This window comes from Protopterus annectens, chromosome 2.part2 (genome assembly GCF_019279795.1).
Source record: "Protopterus annectens isolate FY-2018-M chromosome 2.part2, PAN1.0, whole genome shotgun sequence".
In the NCBI taxonomy this organism is placed as follows: domain Eukaryota; kingdom Metazoa; phylum Chordata; order Ceratodontiformes; family Protopteridae; genus Protopterus; species Protopterus annectens.
This window is the reverse complement of record NC_056730.1, coordinates 133,656,185-133,672,976: the sequence shown is the minus strand read 5'-3', so window position 1 is coordinate 133,672,976 and position 16,792 is coordinate 133,656,185. Positions and strand designations below refer to the sequence as shown.

Genomic DNA, 16,792 nt, shown 5'->3' with positions numbered 1-16,792 from the left:
TCTTTTCTGTATGACAGTCCGCTTCTCTGGTATAAAAGCACAGTAACTGAGAGTGCTGCAGTGGTCAAAATACAGCTAATGTGAAGTGCTATCCAGTCCAGCAATCTGAAAGTCTGTGCCAGGATTTTCAGAGAGCTTACTCACTAAGCTGTGTGAGGCTCCAAAGCTTTTGGTTGTGGCTCAGAGGAAAAAAAACTGTCTTGCTCAGTTGTATGATGCCACCTCTGAGTCTGCAGGCTAGAACGATTGCAAAGACTGACTTAAAGATCATGCTTTTTCTTTGTTAAAAAAACTGAATGTTGTGTCATAGTCTTCTGGGAGTTAGAGCACAGGAAACGGAGTCATTGCTAGAAGCAGCTGAGACACTTATTAATTTCTTGATTGAGATTTCCTCCTTTTCTGCTTTTTCTCCTGCACTACAGACATTTATCAGCTATTAAGACCAGAGGGGGACACACAAAGATGTTGTACAGTTATGCTAAGTTGTTTTATAGACAGAAAAGTTTCAGTATTCTTTTGAGAACAAAGGATGAATGAGACTTTCTTTGGTGGAATATTATTTGGTGTTCATTATTTTTTGGAGATCTGTAACCTCTGAGAGGTAAGAGAACCTCTGAGAAAATCAGGATACTGTGATCAGATACAAGTCAAATCATAAGTGAGTGGTATAAGAAGTGACAGTCTTTCTTCCGTAGAAGTTTGTTACAACATTATGAAGAACCACTCATGCAGAAGCACTGGTCCTCAGAGCCTGGCTGTCTATGGCATGATGGATCCTTTGGATATTGCTGTTAGCCCTGTAAAACGCTTGAGACCTGAATACCCCTTTACCTGTCTCTTCACAGAGGAGGCCTACCAAAAGCTGGCCACCGAGACCTTGGAAGAGTTGGACTGGTGCTTGGACCAGCTGGAGACCCTGCAAACCAGGCACTCTGTCAGTGAAATGGCCTCCAATAAGGTAAGACTGACTTTGTTTTCTACCCCACTGTGCATGCTAATATTTGTGACTGTTATTAAATTGGAAGCAATGTTTGTGCTTGATTATAAGTGAAATAAAAACATTTCCTTCCTCCTCCTCAGTTATATATTTAGTTTTTTTCTGAAAGTAGAGAATGCATGGTCACGTAAAGCCTGATTTAGTTTGGCTGTGCAAGTTTCTAGCCTCATGAAATAAAATTTTGCATGTATACTTCAAGTTACAACAGTCACAGTCTTCTGTATGCTTGAAACTTTTATTCCACAATTTAAATTTTCACATGATGGATTTGTTGAAATGCATGAATCATGTTCCTTTTTATTGACATTGCACAAATGCTGATGTCCCTTGCTTATTATTTTATTAAACTTGTATCGCTTCAGACAGCTGACAGTACACATGACAAAGTATATTGTGATTGAAAAGAAAATTAGCACCTTGCATTGAACTTAATATGGTTTGTATGAAGGGGTGTATGCAGGATTATTCTTCACTTTTGTCATGCATTAAGGTATTGTTTTCATTCTTAGAATGACTTTAGCAAATTGATGCCACCTTTTCAGATGCCCAAACTAGCCAATTTTTATGGAAACAAGACATTTTGCAGGACAAACTACAACTACAACCATTGAGGAGGACTGAATTTCATTTTGTTGCCAAGATAGAAAGACCCCTCTGGTAGAATTTTGAGGTGGTTCTGTTTCATATCCTATTAAGGTATTTAATTTACAAAATTATTCTTTTATGCCACTGTTATAAAGAAACTCAGGAAACATTTGTCGACCTAAAATCTCAAGATGAAGTAAATAAAATAGAGAGCAACTAACATGGCCAGGAAGATAAAATATAAGAGAATTTAATAAGAAATTTCCAATAAGTAACCATCAAAAACTATAGTATAGTATAGCCAGATACGCATTTTCACGTTATTAAATAACGCTTCATCACATCCAAGATGTTTGCAATTTTTTCATGCTTTTTTGCAGGACAAAACTTGAGTGGGACAGGTCAAAACCCTACTTTAGCTGTATGTGAAACAAGAAAAAGGTTTTCTTCTAAACAACAGGGGGAAGAGTCAGCATTTTTATTTATTCTGTACCTTATGTGAGGTATGGAGGCATAAAGGTAACATGTTCAAGCATGCATTTGAGAAACAACTTTGGAATCAAAGTCTGCAGCAGAATGCATTGGAAGACAATAAATGAGCTTTAGAATAACCACCATATGATAGTGTAGAGATTTTAATGACATTGCAAACAGATAGACTATTCAGAATGAAGGACATGAGTTCTTTCCTTCAATAAAATGCAGTATTTCTTTGTTTAACCTGAAATGGCTATACAGTCTTTGGCATTTTCTTTCATGTACCTTTACCGAATGCTACTCAGAGAATGGTTCGGGTTAAACAGTAAGAAAGGCAGGATTAGCGTTTAATTCTGTAATTCAGACACCAAGTGCATTTTTGCCGAAGTTCTTTTTACATAAATTCAAAAAACATATGTTTTGCACATAGGCAAGACAGAATGCTGGTAATCAAATATCCCTTTATTTCCTATAGCTGGATGTGGTTTCCAGGTTTACAGTACCAAAATACATTTATGTCACAATCCGTTTTGTATAACTTGAAAAAACAGCTAATATAGTTAGTTACCAGTTTTGATTTGTTTATCTGGTAAAAAGAAATATGATATAGGAACCATTTCTTTTGATGCCAACAGGTTTGTAATTTTAGTAAAATGTTTGAGGCATGTTGGATATTATAAGGCCTTTATTATTAATAACAAATACAGCCTAATTTAACTTTCTTTACGGAACTGAAGTTTCAGTTCCAAAACATCGTTTAGACATTTTGGGAAGAGCTTCATAACTTAATTAAAACTAAAACATTTAGCTCTTTGTTACCCTGCTGTTGTAGATTTCAGTACTGTTTCACTATTGACTTGAAGTTTGCATTTATGAGAACTGCAACTCCCAGAATCCTTAGAGCAAGTGAGATAAACTGATTCACAGTATGGCAGTAGGATAAATTGTCTACACTGTGTTTCATAGTGCTTGTGTGTTGTGTGTATGCATTTGCTTTTACTGCCTTGTTCCCAATAATTGGCTTGGTCCATTGAGAACATTACTAACACCTGACATAACCGAATCCTAAAGCTTTTGCTTGAATTTCTCAAAAATTGAAAGGCGATAGGTGCCTGCTGATACTGCAGTCTTGTACATAATTCCAAGTCAGGGTATTAGAAGCAGAATAACCTGCATTGGTCATATGCATTCATATACTGCAGTTAAAATTGCTGGCAGAGTATTTCCTCCACAATTGCTGAGGTTCAGTAAAAAAAATAGTATTTACCATATGAGGATGTTACAGTATGGACATTGCATTCTGTCACTGTAAAAATCTGAGTGTACACAGTGAAGTTCTAATATCTTAAGCATTTCTTAGTCAACATATACCACATGTAGTATATATACATGATTGTTGGCTGATACATTGACAACATAACAGTGAAAGAGAAGGAGAGAAATTAAATACTGACTTGGATTGTACACTTCCTTTAAAATTTAAGTTTTTGCTTTACACTCCTTCCATATTGTTAGATCATTCTAACCATTACTTGTGCACCTTACTCACAAACAAGATGAAAAGTAAGACAGTCTACTCTGCCACCGTCCCATGTGCCACTGATAATGTCAAGACTGGAACTATTTTATTTGTTGCCACCAGCAAGGTAGGAGACATATGTATAGTGCTACCTAGGCTTCTTTCTCTAAACAGAGATTGTCAGCATTCCTTTAAACATTTGGACCCCATTCCCTTGTAATGTTATGGTGAAACAGACTAGTTTCTAAGTGGTATTTTGGGTGATATTATGCCATTTTTTCATGAGTTTCTTACCTACAGGTGCTGGTCCTGTAATGGAAGCAAAAACTACTAATGCTGTGCTGCCATTGTGTATGTGAAATATACCTTTACAAACAAGCCAAGCCCCCCATGTCTACATAGTAGGTAGAAAAGATTTTTAGAAATATCTCAACAGCACCAGCACCCCAATAGTTATTTTGTGTTCCCCCTCCCCTTTGGCTGCTTATTATCTGCCTTCACTTTTCTAAGAGTGTACCATTTCAAGAGATTTGTAAACATAATGACATTAGACGATATAGGAAGGGAGTTGAGAAGATGTGAAAATAAAAAAAAAAAGTCCAAAGAATAGAACTGGGAGGTTAAGCAAAAGAAAACAACAACAGAAACCGCATACAGTGAAAATAAGTTCTCAGTTTATTTATGACCATTTTAACCCAGCTACTAAATCACTTTAAATAATGGCCAAACACATGAAAAATTAAACACTGCGTTTCATCATCTACTCACTTAACCTTTTTGCAGTCAAGTACCCCATAAGCGTAAAACTGAGCTGTAGGCTTAATGTGTTGCAAAGTACAAATGACGGATCATCAACAGGCTTTTCTCAAATCTTGATTGCAGGCTTAGCTGCTGTATAGTTATCTTTTAACAGAATCTGTTAGGTAACAAGTACTTGGGTTAATTGTACAGCCAAAAGGTAATCTTTCTGTCACGTCATATGAATGTTATCCAGAAATCTGTCCAGAGTTGGCCTGCTTAAATGTAAAGCACTGAAGCCAAAGCATTTTATCAGAGTGTTAGCTATAGCAGTTGTGATTATTGTTGTTTCCCTCAAAATTCAACTGGTTATGTAACACATGTATTGCTTTTCTGTGAAATGTATCATTTAGCACAATGATGCATCTACCACCTTCAGAGTTACTGAAAACTGGAGGGGATTACATTTTAAAGGTTATCATGTTTTCTGGTATCAGAGACTGCTGACATCGTGTCTACCAAGAGAAGTAAGCTGACTCAATGCAGTCAGCCTGAAGGTTGTAGAAAATGACGCACTCAGTACCTTTCATCAGATGAAAACATTGAAATTTAAATCACGTACACAGTGTGTAAACAGTGTTTCAAAGTGCAGTCTTGAACTTTTACTTTGCAGTAATACCAAGAAGCCAGTTAATGTAAACGGCACATTTATAGTTGGACAGTGAATTTGTAGAAATTAGCACAGAGCCTTTAACTTTCATTTATGCTTTTTATAGCAATTTTTTACTACACTTCAGAATCAATATTTTCAGGTGTAGCTATTTGCTGCTTTTACATTTAATCATTCCTCAACTGTATGACAGTGCTATATGTTAGCATTGCTTTTACACTCTAGCTGTTAAAAGTGAATTTTTATTTTTTTTTCTTACCTTTGCATCAGAACTGTACATCTAGCCGTTACACAGCAATCTTTAGGTGACGTTGCAGGACAAATCCAATTGAAAAAAATTAATTTTCCAGACAATAATGTCACTGAGTTAAACTGTAAACTTTATCTTTAGTGACATCAGTGTAGTAAAAATGTCTGTTGCGCCCATAAATTTTAATGGGCCTACAACTGCCCATGCATTAGTGTACCCATTAAAGTTCAGGGATGTAACAAATCCCAAGGGTAATGTCACGGTAGGAAGTACTAAATTTATTAGGGGTATGGTTGAAGTGCAAAATTTATTAGGGGCATGGTTTAATAAAATGTTTATAAAGCTTTTTATTAAAAAACAAACAAACAAAAATAAAACAAGAAAAATTTGCCCAATAAATAAATACAGACAAGTGGGAAAATAGATCACAACACCTGACTCATCACTACACAAGAGTTTCTGTGGGACTACTGGTGAAATGGGATAGCTCTGAGACAACTAGGAAAACTGGACTAGGCTTTTTTCCTGAGGCACTATTCAGTTTTGCCAGTTTACATGAAGTTTAGCTTCAAGCTTTAGTATGGGATGACACTACATGTCTAAACATTGTGAACTGCAGTGGCCGTCATGGTTTCCCAGGAGGTCCCAGCTGAGGACTTTCTTTCATAGCTGTCATGCTTCTGTGCTGCTGATGTGGCTACAGCATTACCAGAGTATAACCTTAAGTTATAAAGTGGCAGAACTCAACTACCCCTTCTCCGTATCATTTCAGACCAAGAAAATACCGCAGTGCATTTTTAATGTAAAATAAAAAAAAAAGATGCTGCCTTTTTTCTTCCCCAACCAGTCTGTGCTCCACACTAGTCTCACTGAAGACATCTACTCATACTCCCTTCACCTGCAGCTCTACCTTCATTGTGGGCATTCAGCCAGAAACTGCAATTGCTAAAACACATTTTTATGAGCCATCTTACAGATTCATTTGCTACCTGTGGACATGTCATAAAACAACCATCGGCAAACGTGTTTCAACTTTTCCTGCCCTTATTTTTTCACTGCATCAGTGAGACTTGTCCAGGTTCAGTGTGTAACTATTTTGTACATTTTCAAAAGAACACACAGTTTCACACATATTTTGTAAATAATCTTTCTTGCTGGTTCTGAACATTCTTTTCCAGTGAGTTTGTTTTTAAAATTTGGAGGAGTTATTGAAAACTGACAAGTTACAAGAGAACTCAGTTCAATGACTGTATATTCATTAGTGTCACAGTTTCACAATTTTGATGTTAAAGTTATAAAACACACATATCTCTGGATAGTACAGTTGGAAATCTGGTCAGAAATATGCTTTCTGATATTTTAGAATGAGGTTGTACCTTTCATAGCATGACTGTTTAATGTAATTGTACAAAATATTATTATATATATATATATATATATATATATATATATATATATATATATATACAGAGAGAGAGAGTGGGAGAGAGAGTGTGTCACCCAGAAGCAGACACGCAAACACACTTTGTTAGTAAGCAGCATATTTTACAAACCCATGGTGTAAGTTAAATAAAGCATTTGAGGTGATATAGATGGTATAAATGTTACTGTACCCAAGGATTTATAAAACACATCCTTCAGGGCAGAGTTTTACAGTGTATCCAACATCCATTGTAATGTCTGTGCTGTGCAAAGCCATAATTTATTCTGTATTGTCTGTGGATGGCAATGTAGTCTAGAAACTGAGAAAAACTAACAGCAAGTTGAAACTGCTGAAAAGAGATCGGTTTCAGATCATATACAGAATTTCTCTCCTGATACCTTTATTTAAAATATGATTCCAGTTGGTGTGTTGCTGTCTGCCTGTTTAAGTCAAAAAGTGGTTTGGAAAGTTTCCAGGAGCAGTATCCCAGGATGCTTCAATACTTTAAAATATTGTGGAAACTGCTTGTCCTTAACGGCACAAAAAGTTGCCATTTTCTTGATGTTTATGTTTTGGTTTGTGTTGTTTTAATATTTCCTTTTTATCATGTTGACCCGTTTTCTCTTTCCTTATAGAGTGTCTAGTTTGCAGTGTACTTCTTAATTTTTATGTCGTTTTTATTTATTTGGTTGCTTGCTTTTGTTAACCGAGAAAGTCTAACTGGATATATATTCCCTTAACATCAGAGGCCTACAGATAAAAGACCCACTACAATTTAACCTTCCATAGGCAATGACAAATAAAGAACATTTATTTTTAAGTACAAACAGCACATTTTTAGTAAAAACATTAAGTTTTGGGTAAAGACATTTAATACTGAGTACAAAAACACAGGAATTATAAATAGTTATATCAATATGGATGTTTGATGGCCAGCCAGTTTTCCCTTCATTAGCATACTGTAATATTACTATATTGTGTAGACTATTTGTAACCCATATAATGCATGAAAATAGTTCCTTGTGCATTTTCACCACTCGAATGGTCAAGAAAAAGGACAAACACTTGACTTCGACACTGAACTTTGTAAAATATAAGAAAGTAGCATCTGACTATGCAGCTGGTCGATAGAAATGATAGCCTTGAGTTTTCCATCTGCTTTGATGATGTCACACACACAGTCTGCTGACATAAACAACCTAAGGTTTTAGTTTACTGTGCAGAAAACAGTGCATCCTGTAATTTTCTTCCCTTACAATAGACGTTTGGACTAAAACTTGTGTAAATTATAGCGAATGTGTCATCTTGCCAAGTTAATCATGCAAACCAATCTATCATTTTTTAACCAGGTAAGCCTTCTAGGGAGAAGCCTCTTTTCAGATGAGTGCCTTGTCTCATGAGTCAGTTTTTTTTTTTTTTGGTAAACCAAGAGCAATGATTGACTAACTCATTTGTTCAATGCCAAAATATGCAAATAAAGGCTGTAGGAATGAAAGCTAGGACAACATAGTCTTAAACCTTGCACTAAACTGACCTTTGCCTAACATACAAGGCCATGTCAAACCCAGATTTGATGAATATGCTTCACCTCAAAAAATCTAGATCCATCAGAGCCACAAGGGCGGGAGACTTAAACCTCGACACGGCTATAATACGTGCTGGGCTGAGGAGGATAGATTTTACCCAAAGACTCCCTGGAACAAAATCCACAAAATCGACAGGCATGTGGGCAGCTGGCCTTGTCAAAGAGAAATCTTGACCAATGGAATGGATGGGAAGGATAGATATATACCCCAGGAGTCCCCAGTGTCACTGACGCGACAGAGGCACAGCAAAATAATAAATATAGTTCCCCATACTAAAGGGGCGTACAAAGCCCACAAAATGAGGCTGCTGCTTGTAAATGCCCTCAGAGCAGATAGCTATGAACCTATGAACCTATGATATATTTGTTATTTGTATGGTTCTAGGTTTACTTGACAAATGTTAAGTTCACCAAATCAGCACTCTCAAAAGAATGCAGTTTTTATTTTGCAAAATCATAACATGCTATTTGTACTATCTGTCCATTTTAGCATTGTGCACAATGCCTGTGGCCTCCCTTTGGTTACGTACCCATGGATCATTTCCCAGTATGGCCTCCCTTTGGTTACATACCCATGGATCATTTCCCAGTATGGCCTCCCTTTGGTTACATACCCATGGATCATTTCCCAGTATGGCCCCCCTTTGGTTACGTACCCATGGATCATTTCCCAGTATGGCCTCTCTTTGGTTACGTACCCATGGATAATTTCCCAGCTCTGAATATTAGTGTGTACACTTCGTAAAGTGCCTTAGCTTCTGGGTACATTGCCTTACACCAGCAGCCTGATATCCAACCATCCTCCTGTTTGGTCTTTTGTGCTGTCTTTTTCATACCTGATTAATCACAGTTTTAAAATCACCAGATAAAGTTCAGATTTATGCGTTAGCATGCAGACATAATGTAAGCTGTGAAATGCCCCATTAACTGTAATAAACTCTGTGCAGTGTTATTATGTGTAGGCCTTAGATGTGGCAGCCCCATTTTAAGTTGGCATTTTTTGGGTTACTATGGCAGCTGCGGTGGTGGTGCTGCGGTAGCATTGTCGCCTCACAGTAAGACGTTGTCCTGTTTGATTCTCAGCTAAAGCGTCTTCTGTGTGGAGACATGCGTGAATGGTCGTACCTTCGTTGAAGGTTGTGCGTCAGGCCTGGCAAGTCGGTGCGTAAAAATCTACTGCCAGTCATTAGCGGACCGGAGTTCTGCTGTGGCGACCCCTAACCGGGAAAAGCCGAAAGATACAACAACTGTGTAAGCAGACCTTAGCACATCTGAACAGCATGCTGTTGTCTTCCTAGCTTCTTTACTTTACTACACACCCTTTTCCCAATGTGGCACACAATGCAGCTAATCACAGGATGTATAATCCTTGATCATTGCTCACAAGACAGCACCAGGTAGGGTGACCCAGTTTTTTTATGCAACTTTTCATCCAGCAGTTAATGGCTTTACAGATTCTTTCTGTCAGCAGAGGTGAGAAGGATAGCTTCTCTGTTTTCAGTCAATTATTCAAACAGTACAAATGTTTTTTTTTTTTTTCTGTAGTATTTTACTGTCCCTGTTGTTTGATTTAAATTAGCCACAATTCTGAACCAGGTTGACATTCATTCTTCTGGGTGTTTCTGTTTGGATTCAAGAAGCTTGTCCATCCTAAGAACACTGAGTCGATTTGTAGGCTTTGATAATGGGCATTGCTGCTCAGGAATTTAATTTGATAGTAGCTGTATCAAAAGAATGAGAGACAAAATTTCAGGTCCTCAAGCTCTGAAAAATAACTTCAGGTCCAGCTTCAGAATTTGCTGCAAAACCATTTTGTTAGGTGCCTTTGTGCCCCCCCCCCTACAAAGTGGGAGACTGTATCCCCACACCCACAATAACTAAGTATACTAACTGTAAGGTTGGTGTAACTGTGCAGAGGCTAATAGGTTCATAGATTAGTACTAGGCTAACTGCCCTTGCGAGCCATTTTAAGCCTAGCCAATTATCCCTTGTAAGACTCAAACCCTAAACTGTGTATTTGTAAGGCAAACACCTTAACCATTAGGCCACCCTCCCAACTCACTGATGTACTGCAACCTCAGACTTCCAAAGGTCTGAGGATGAAAGTAAAGAAAAGAAGTTGGAACCAGACGTAATACTGCATTTAACGGTCACTTTAAATATCACCAGTTTTCAAAATCAGAATATCATTTGCATCTATAATACCTCTGCATGCAAAAAAACACACAAAACTAATACTCATACAGACACACGCACATAAACGCACACTGCGTACACAACTAAGAAATAAAGTGCTAAGCTACATTATTTCATAATTCTGTTTCTTGGTCAGTAGAAAATAAAAATGTACGTGTTTTTGCAGGGACGTGCTTGCAAGGGCATATGACTGTTGCTTTTTCTAAATAAATATTTATTTTGTTTTATTGCATTATATTATTAATTCTATAGCTTCACTAGAGTGATGGAGAGGAGAAAAAAAAAAAACAATACATTAGAGTAAAACATACAAAATGTTACTATGCACAAGATATAAAAATCAAAATTCCTGGATTGACTTGCCTTGTGTGTTTTCCAGAGCTAAAGTACATTCCAAACCTGTATTACAGAAAGGGTCCCGAACAGCACTACTTGCAATTAACATACCTCTCAACTGTACAGATTGTCTCAGAATGTCCACAGATTTTTGTCTCATATTTTTGGTCTGTTTGTCATGAAATTCTGTTTTTTTTTAATCATTGTCATATCATCGATGGTTGAAGTCAGAAATTGAAGTCAGAAAGTAAAGACAGACATTTGAGTTTCAGACTTCATGCTTTACAGAAAATTCATGCTAATACAAAGCCTGGTATTCTATCAACTTTCTAAGTTTGTAAGAGCAATATTTAAACAATGTCCCTATTTATTGGGCCTTTGTGTTCCCCATTATTTATGGCTTTGCCCAGATTTCATGCTTTAAGAGGTTGAGCGGTATGAATGTAATTGATTAGACGTTGCAGTTAAAATGTTTTTAACCAGAAAATGCTTGCGGTGAGACAAGAATCCTGACTACTTGACTTGATAGCAGAGTCAAACAGAGAGTAATCTCATTATCTGAACATCTGACTGCAGCCCTGTCCTCAGCACACTGAAGAGTTAAGGTGACCTGTTTCATTACAAGATAAATAGTAATATTCTTGTATCGTTTTTAAGAGGATTGAAGCGGCAGCCCCACATTCTTACTTTTCCTGATGGTGTAATAACAGCAAGCTCATGGGGGGGGGAATCACTGAAAGTTGCTTTTTCATTCATTCACATCTTAACCCTGATTAAGAAAACTGCAAACAGGAGGCATACAGTTTCAGTCTCCTGTAATAAAAGTCCACTGCTTAGTTGGCAAAAGCATCATTTACAGAGCTGATGATCTAACTTCTGTGGATGTTATTATCTCTCAACACTGAGCTTGACACTTTATCAGCTAGTATATGAAAATATGTTTGCTGTCCATTCTTGATAAGGACGGCCGACATAGTAAGTGCAATTTTTACCTAACACGACGGTACATACAACATTCTGCATTAACCTTTTTATCAGTTTCTTTGCTTGTAAACAGGATGTTAAATCATAGTAACTTTCTTATTTACTGTTTTAATGTACAGTATTTCCTGCATTCCTTTTCACTCCCATACCTTTTCATGTGGGAATCCCTACAACAACAGGGATAGGTATTTTACATGACCTTAGAATGTCGTCTAATGCATGTGTATATTACATTATAGTAATGTTGTGCTCTGGCTGTTTAGTCGCATCTAATAAATATCTGCTACAACATGTCAGTATTGGTTACATACTCCCGTCCTGCAGTGTTCCATGCCCTCTTGCAGGCCCTGTGAATTCCCAGCTCACCAACCACTAAAGCACTCTATTCTAAGGGTCCACAAGTCTCAGTGAAAACATACTTTCTCAGATACATTGCAGAGCTACACTGCAGAACACATTCATTTATAACCAGTATACCCATCGGAATTCCACCATATACTGCTTTAGTGCCTCACCATTGCATTCAGCTCAGTCTTTAGCCTTTATACTCTGCAGTTTGACATAAAAAGCCATTGTTTATAAGTTTTGATGGTTACTAAAATTCTTTGTTGTCCTGAAACTGGATGGAATTAGCTTGACTGCAAACTGTGTGTAGTAGCAGAATGTTGCCATTTGGCTCTCAGTACGTTACCCCTTTTATTACCCTGAGAACAAAGCCATTTGCATGCAACTTCTGCCCTGTTCAGTACTGCAAAACAAAATGGCTTGCAGAGAATCTGTCTTATTTATTCCAGGTCTCTTCATGGTTTATTGGTGTATAAGTGTGTGTGGGTGGGTAGTATTATGAAATATGTCTTTTGTTTTTCTTTTCTATTACTTTTCTAATCCTTTTTTGATTCCAGAACACTGAAACAGCATTAATTTGCCCAATGCTAGTAACACACAGTCCTGTTATTACTGTACAGGAGCAGCAAAATTTCACTGTCAGTTTCACATGCCAGCTGTTTTGATGCTGATTGCTGTAGAGATCACTGGAGGGCTTGTGTTTTCTTAGTAAGGGTACTGTTCTCCTCAATGTTTCTTAAGGAATAAAGACACTTTTCTGAAAGAAAAAATGCTAACAATTAACTCCACATGTACTGTATTAAGGAGGGCATTATTGATTTTGTGCATGTGTTTTATTTGTTTAAAATAAAATGTGGTTAATATATTTTCATGATTTTCATCTGTGGGTCATTCAGTGAATGCATATGAATTTATAAAAGATCTTGTTACACTGATGTATTAGTACAGCAGATTTAAATTATGTTCTTATTTAAAATGCATGTGATGTTATGTTCTATAAATAATTATTGTTTACAGCTGAAAAAATAAATCAAAAATGACACTGTGGTGGCTTTATGAGGATGAATGGTGCTCAGCATTGTAGGCCTGTAGCATGGTGGTTGACTGATTTGCAAACTAATGTATCGGAAATATGGTAGTGTCAACAACAATCGGTGATTCACATCTGATGAAATCCAGGCAGAGTGTTACCCTGAGCAGGTCCTTTAACCACCCCGTATTACAATTCCTAATTGCCTACATAGTAAAACATGACCTAATTCTGAGAAATTTCAATGAAGTTTGAGGTGTAGAATGATTTATCCCAGTGCTGCTTGTGGCTTCAGCTGGCTGGGTCACAGGCTTGAGGGGCAAACCAGTGTTTATCTACCGGTTGCTGGGTTACACTAGCAATTTTGGTACAGCAGTCTGAATAATCCCTCCCTCCCTTTTCAGACATGAGTGGTCACTGCATGACTATCCTCTTTCCTTTTGTTACCTCTTTTACTTTCCTCAGCCAGTTGAGGCTTTAGGAATGTGGCAGTGAGTGGTCAACAATGCTGCACATGACCAGGGGTCAGTTTTTGCCAAGGGGCAGTCTGGGTATACCTCTTGGTTGGAACTGGACAGACTGCGCCAGGGTAGTTTGTTTGGCGACCTACTCAGTCGATAGTGCTGTTTGGATTATGTGGGATATTATACTGGTTGAAGAGCTATTTTACATTATGATTGTTTTTATAACTGCTGACTTCATTCACAGCAAGGTAATGTCATTTGTGTGTAATACACACATTGTAACATCTATGAAGTGTCTTGTCTTCTTTGGGAAGGTGGAATCTGATGACTCTGCATAGTATGTCAGTCTGTCTTGAGAAAGATGGAAGGCAAATATTCATGCATCTTGATAAGGGTACACGACAAAATAACAGTGTGGGGGGTCAAAATAATGCTGTTATGACTTAGAGTGAATTTTATGACAGAGAAGGTCTCAAAATTTTGAGAGGTCCTAGTTGTGCTATGTAGTGCTAGTAAAATAAAATCAGTAGACATATTGTGCATTTCTAATAAGAGATTTTGACTTGAGGTAAATGCCTTCTTAGCCTGCCTAAACTACTGTTGTTCCTACTGTGTGATGAACTACAAATGCTAAATAAGATAAAATATTAGGGCTCATTTGTTATTGCCAACAGGCATTCTTTGATAGCCTTCTTTCTTCCGGCACCATTATGATACCCCCTAAGTATTTGTTGCTTGAGATTGTCCAGCTACACTGAGCATAATCAAAGTGCAGATTTGCACTTTGATAAACAGTTATGCAGAGAAGAAGTGAATTTTGCTTGTAGTATTTTATCTGTTGTGGCAAACACTTTTTTTTTAGTTTATTGCCCTTTAGCAACACTTACAGCAAGACAATTTCCAGAGGACAGTACACCTGGAACAACAAGAGAATGACATAATTATTTCCCTCTTCTCCAAGACCTAAGGAATATCCATTTTTGAATTATATTTAAATAAAAAACTAAATCTAAAAATAAAAGTGGGCTAGTATAACCTTATATTCATTTTTTTTCACTCTAAATCTACAGATTATCTTCTCTTAGATGTCAGGTTTGGCTCTTTGCAATAATGAAACCATTTACTTTTGTATTTAGCTTTAGAATGAATCTTTTTTGGGACAAGCCTCTAAAACAAAATGAGAAGTTAATTAAAACAGCTTTGTATTATAGTGTAGGTTGGCTATATCACTATGGCACGTTTCTTCAAATTCACAGCATTGAATTCAGCTGGTGACTGTCAAGCCATTTTCCATTATGAGAAAAGTGAAACAGTTGTTTAATTGTTGGCATGCAAAAGGTGCAAAGCCTTCTGCCTTGTTCTCAGTTACTAGTATGACATTGCATAAATACTTGCCGAAGACTTAGATTTTCCATGAAGTGCTTTTTATGTCTATGATCCAGTATACTTTCTTTCTAGGTAGTTTTAAAAGGATTTCATGTGTTGTGAGGAAACAAAAATATGTTAATTCAGAGGTAAAGCAGAGGTTGTTGTGTCCTATCTTTCCGGCTACTGAAATACATTTAGAAATTAGATACTTGCAACACTGACAAAGTGATGATTAAAGCCATAGATTGTAAAAGAGAGCGAAAGAGATCAATTAATGCGTGCACGTTTATAACACTGCATTTTAACACTGGCAACATTCTCTGAAGGAATGCAGGAAGGTGGGACATTAAAATGTGCAAGTGCCTCAAAACCATCTTCAGAGTCCAGGAGAACAACATCTTTCAGATGAAAATTTGAACAAGAATAAGTGGCACATTTTGAATAATAATAATAATTTTTTCTAACAGAGTGAATAGAAAGTCTCCTTGAAGTAGTCACACGTTCAAAAATTGGTTCATTTGTAGCCACATAGAAGGAAATCCTGGTTAAGGAAGACAGGATGCAGGCATATGGGGCATTGTGATCAGATTTTTTGTAGTAGGCAGAGATTGCGTAGACTCATTTCTTTGCCTTTCAAGTCTTTGTTTGTATGCTACAGCACTTGAAACAAGATACTTGTGAAAAGATCCACCTCATTTAGTGAGACCAGGAATTGAAGGGAGCTTCAAAACCGTGACATTGTGTCTAAAGTACGTGTACAACTAGTCAGATGATGACAGGGCATTCAAAATCAGGTTTCATACATAGTAGTTGCAAAGTTGTTGGCTCCCCTATAGATGCTGAAGTTCATACTGCTTGAGCACAAGTAACATGCAAACAAAAAAGATGAACAGCATAGTGTCAGAATTTGTTTCTTGTAGGAAGTCAGTGCTAGGCAGTTTCACGGTGTCCGCTGGCAATGATTCAGTTATTTTGAGAGATTTGTCTTGCTTCTTTGAGTTGGCATGATCGCTGAGTTGGTATATATAAGTTTGGGGGTGTGGGGGAGCTTACCCCTCCTTCTTGCAAAAAAACAAAAATGATTTTATCGCTGTTTTCGATTTCAGGCATGTTTTTCATCTTTTCTCACATCTTCTTTCAGGAAGTTGGCATTTCATAGTAAAACCATTGTTGTCATAAAGATTTTAAAAGAAACCATTGTTATAAAGATTTTAAAATCATGTGTTTACTTACATGAGAGTGGTATCAGCTTCAACTCTTAAGTATCTACCACTAACACTATGTTGTCCTTGTTATAACTTGTAATAGAATTTAAAACTAGTTTGCAAATCTAAGGACCAATAATGGCAGAGATGTCATGTAACGAATTTTCTAACTTAATCTTCCTAGCCTTTCTTTCATCCTGTTATGTTCTTAGTACACCAGTACATTCATGGTCCAGGTTTCAATATTTCAAAAAGTTGTGGACTGCATTAGGTAACCCAAAGTACGTCGCTATCAAAATACAGCCTCAGTTTGTATATTAGTTGAGGGGTTTTGAGTGTTAAAGTCCCCACAGTATGTTTATTTATTTATTTATCATTTGTTGACCGGGAAAGTCCGACTAGGTTCCACAGAGTCAGTTTTCAGTGGAGGCCCGGGGAGAAATGCTCCAGATGGATGTCTTTGGAATGTGGGAGGAAACCGGTGTACCCAGAGGAAACCCATGCAAACACAGGGAGAACATGCAAACTCCACACAGAAGGCACCCCAGCCGAGAATCGAACCGGAGAACCTCTTGCTGTGAGGTGACAATGTTAACCACTGCACCACTGTGCCGCCCATC

The 16,792-nt window shown here is 37.3% G+C and overlaps 1 protein-coding gene across 2 annotated transcripts in view; it reads left to right on the top strand.

Moving 5' to 3' along the window:
• Window positions 1-16,792, top strand: part of PDE4D (phosphodiesterase 4D) — a 1,733,336-nt gene that overhangs the window by 1,636,850 nt on the left and 79,694 nt on the right. For both annotated transcript variants that reach the window (XM_044063808.1, XM_044063809.1), the window contains exon 6: window positions 846-958. In XM_044063808.1, the coding sequence (XP_043919743.1) occupies window positions 846-958 (113 nt within the window). The remainder of the gene's footprint in view (window positions 1-845; window positions 959-16,792) is intronic.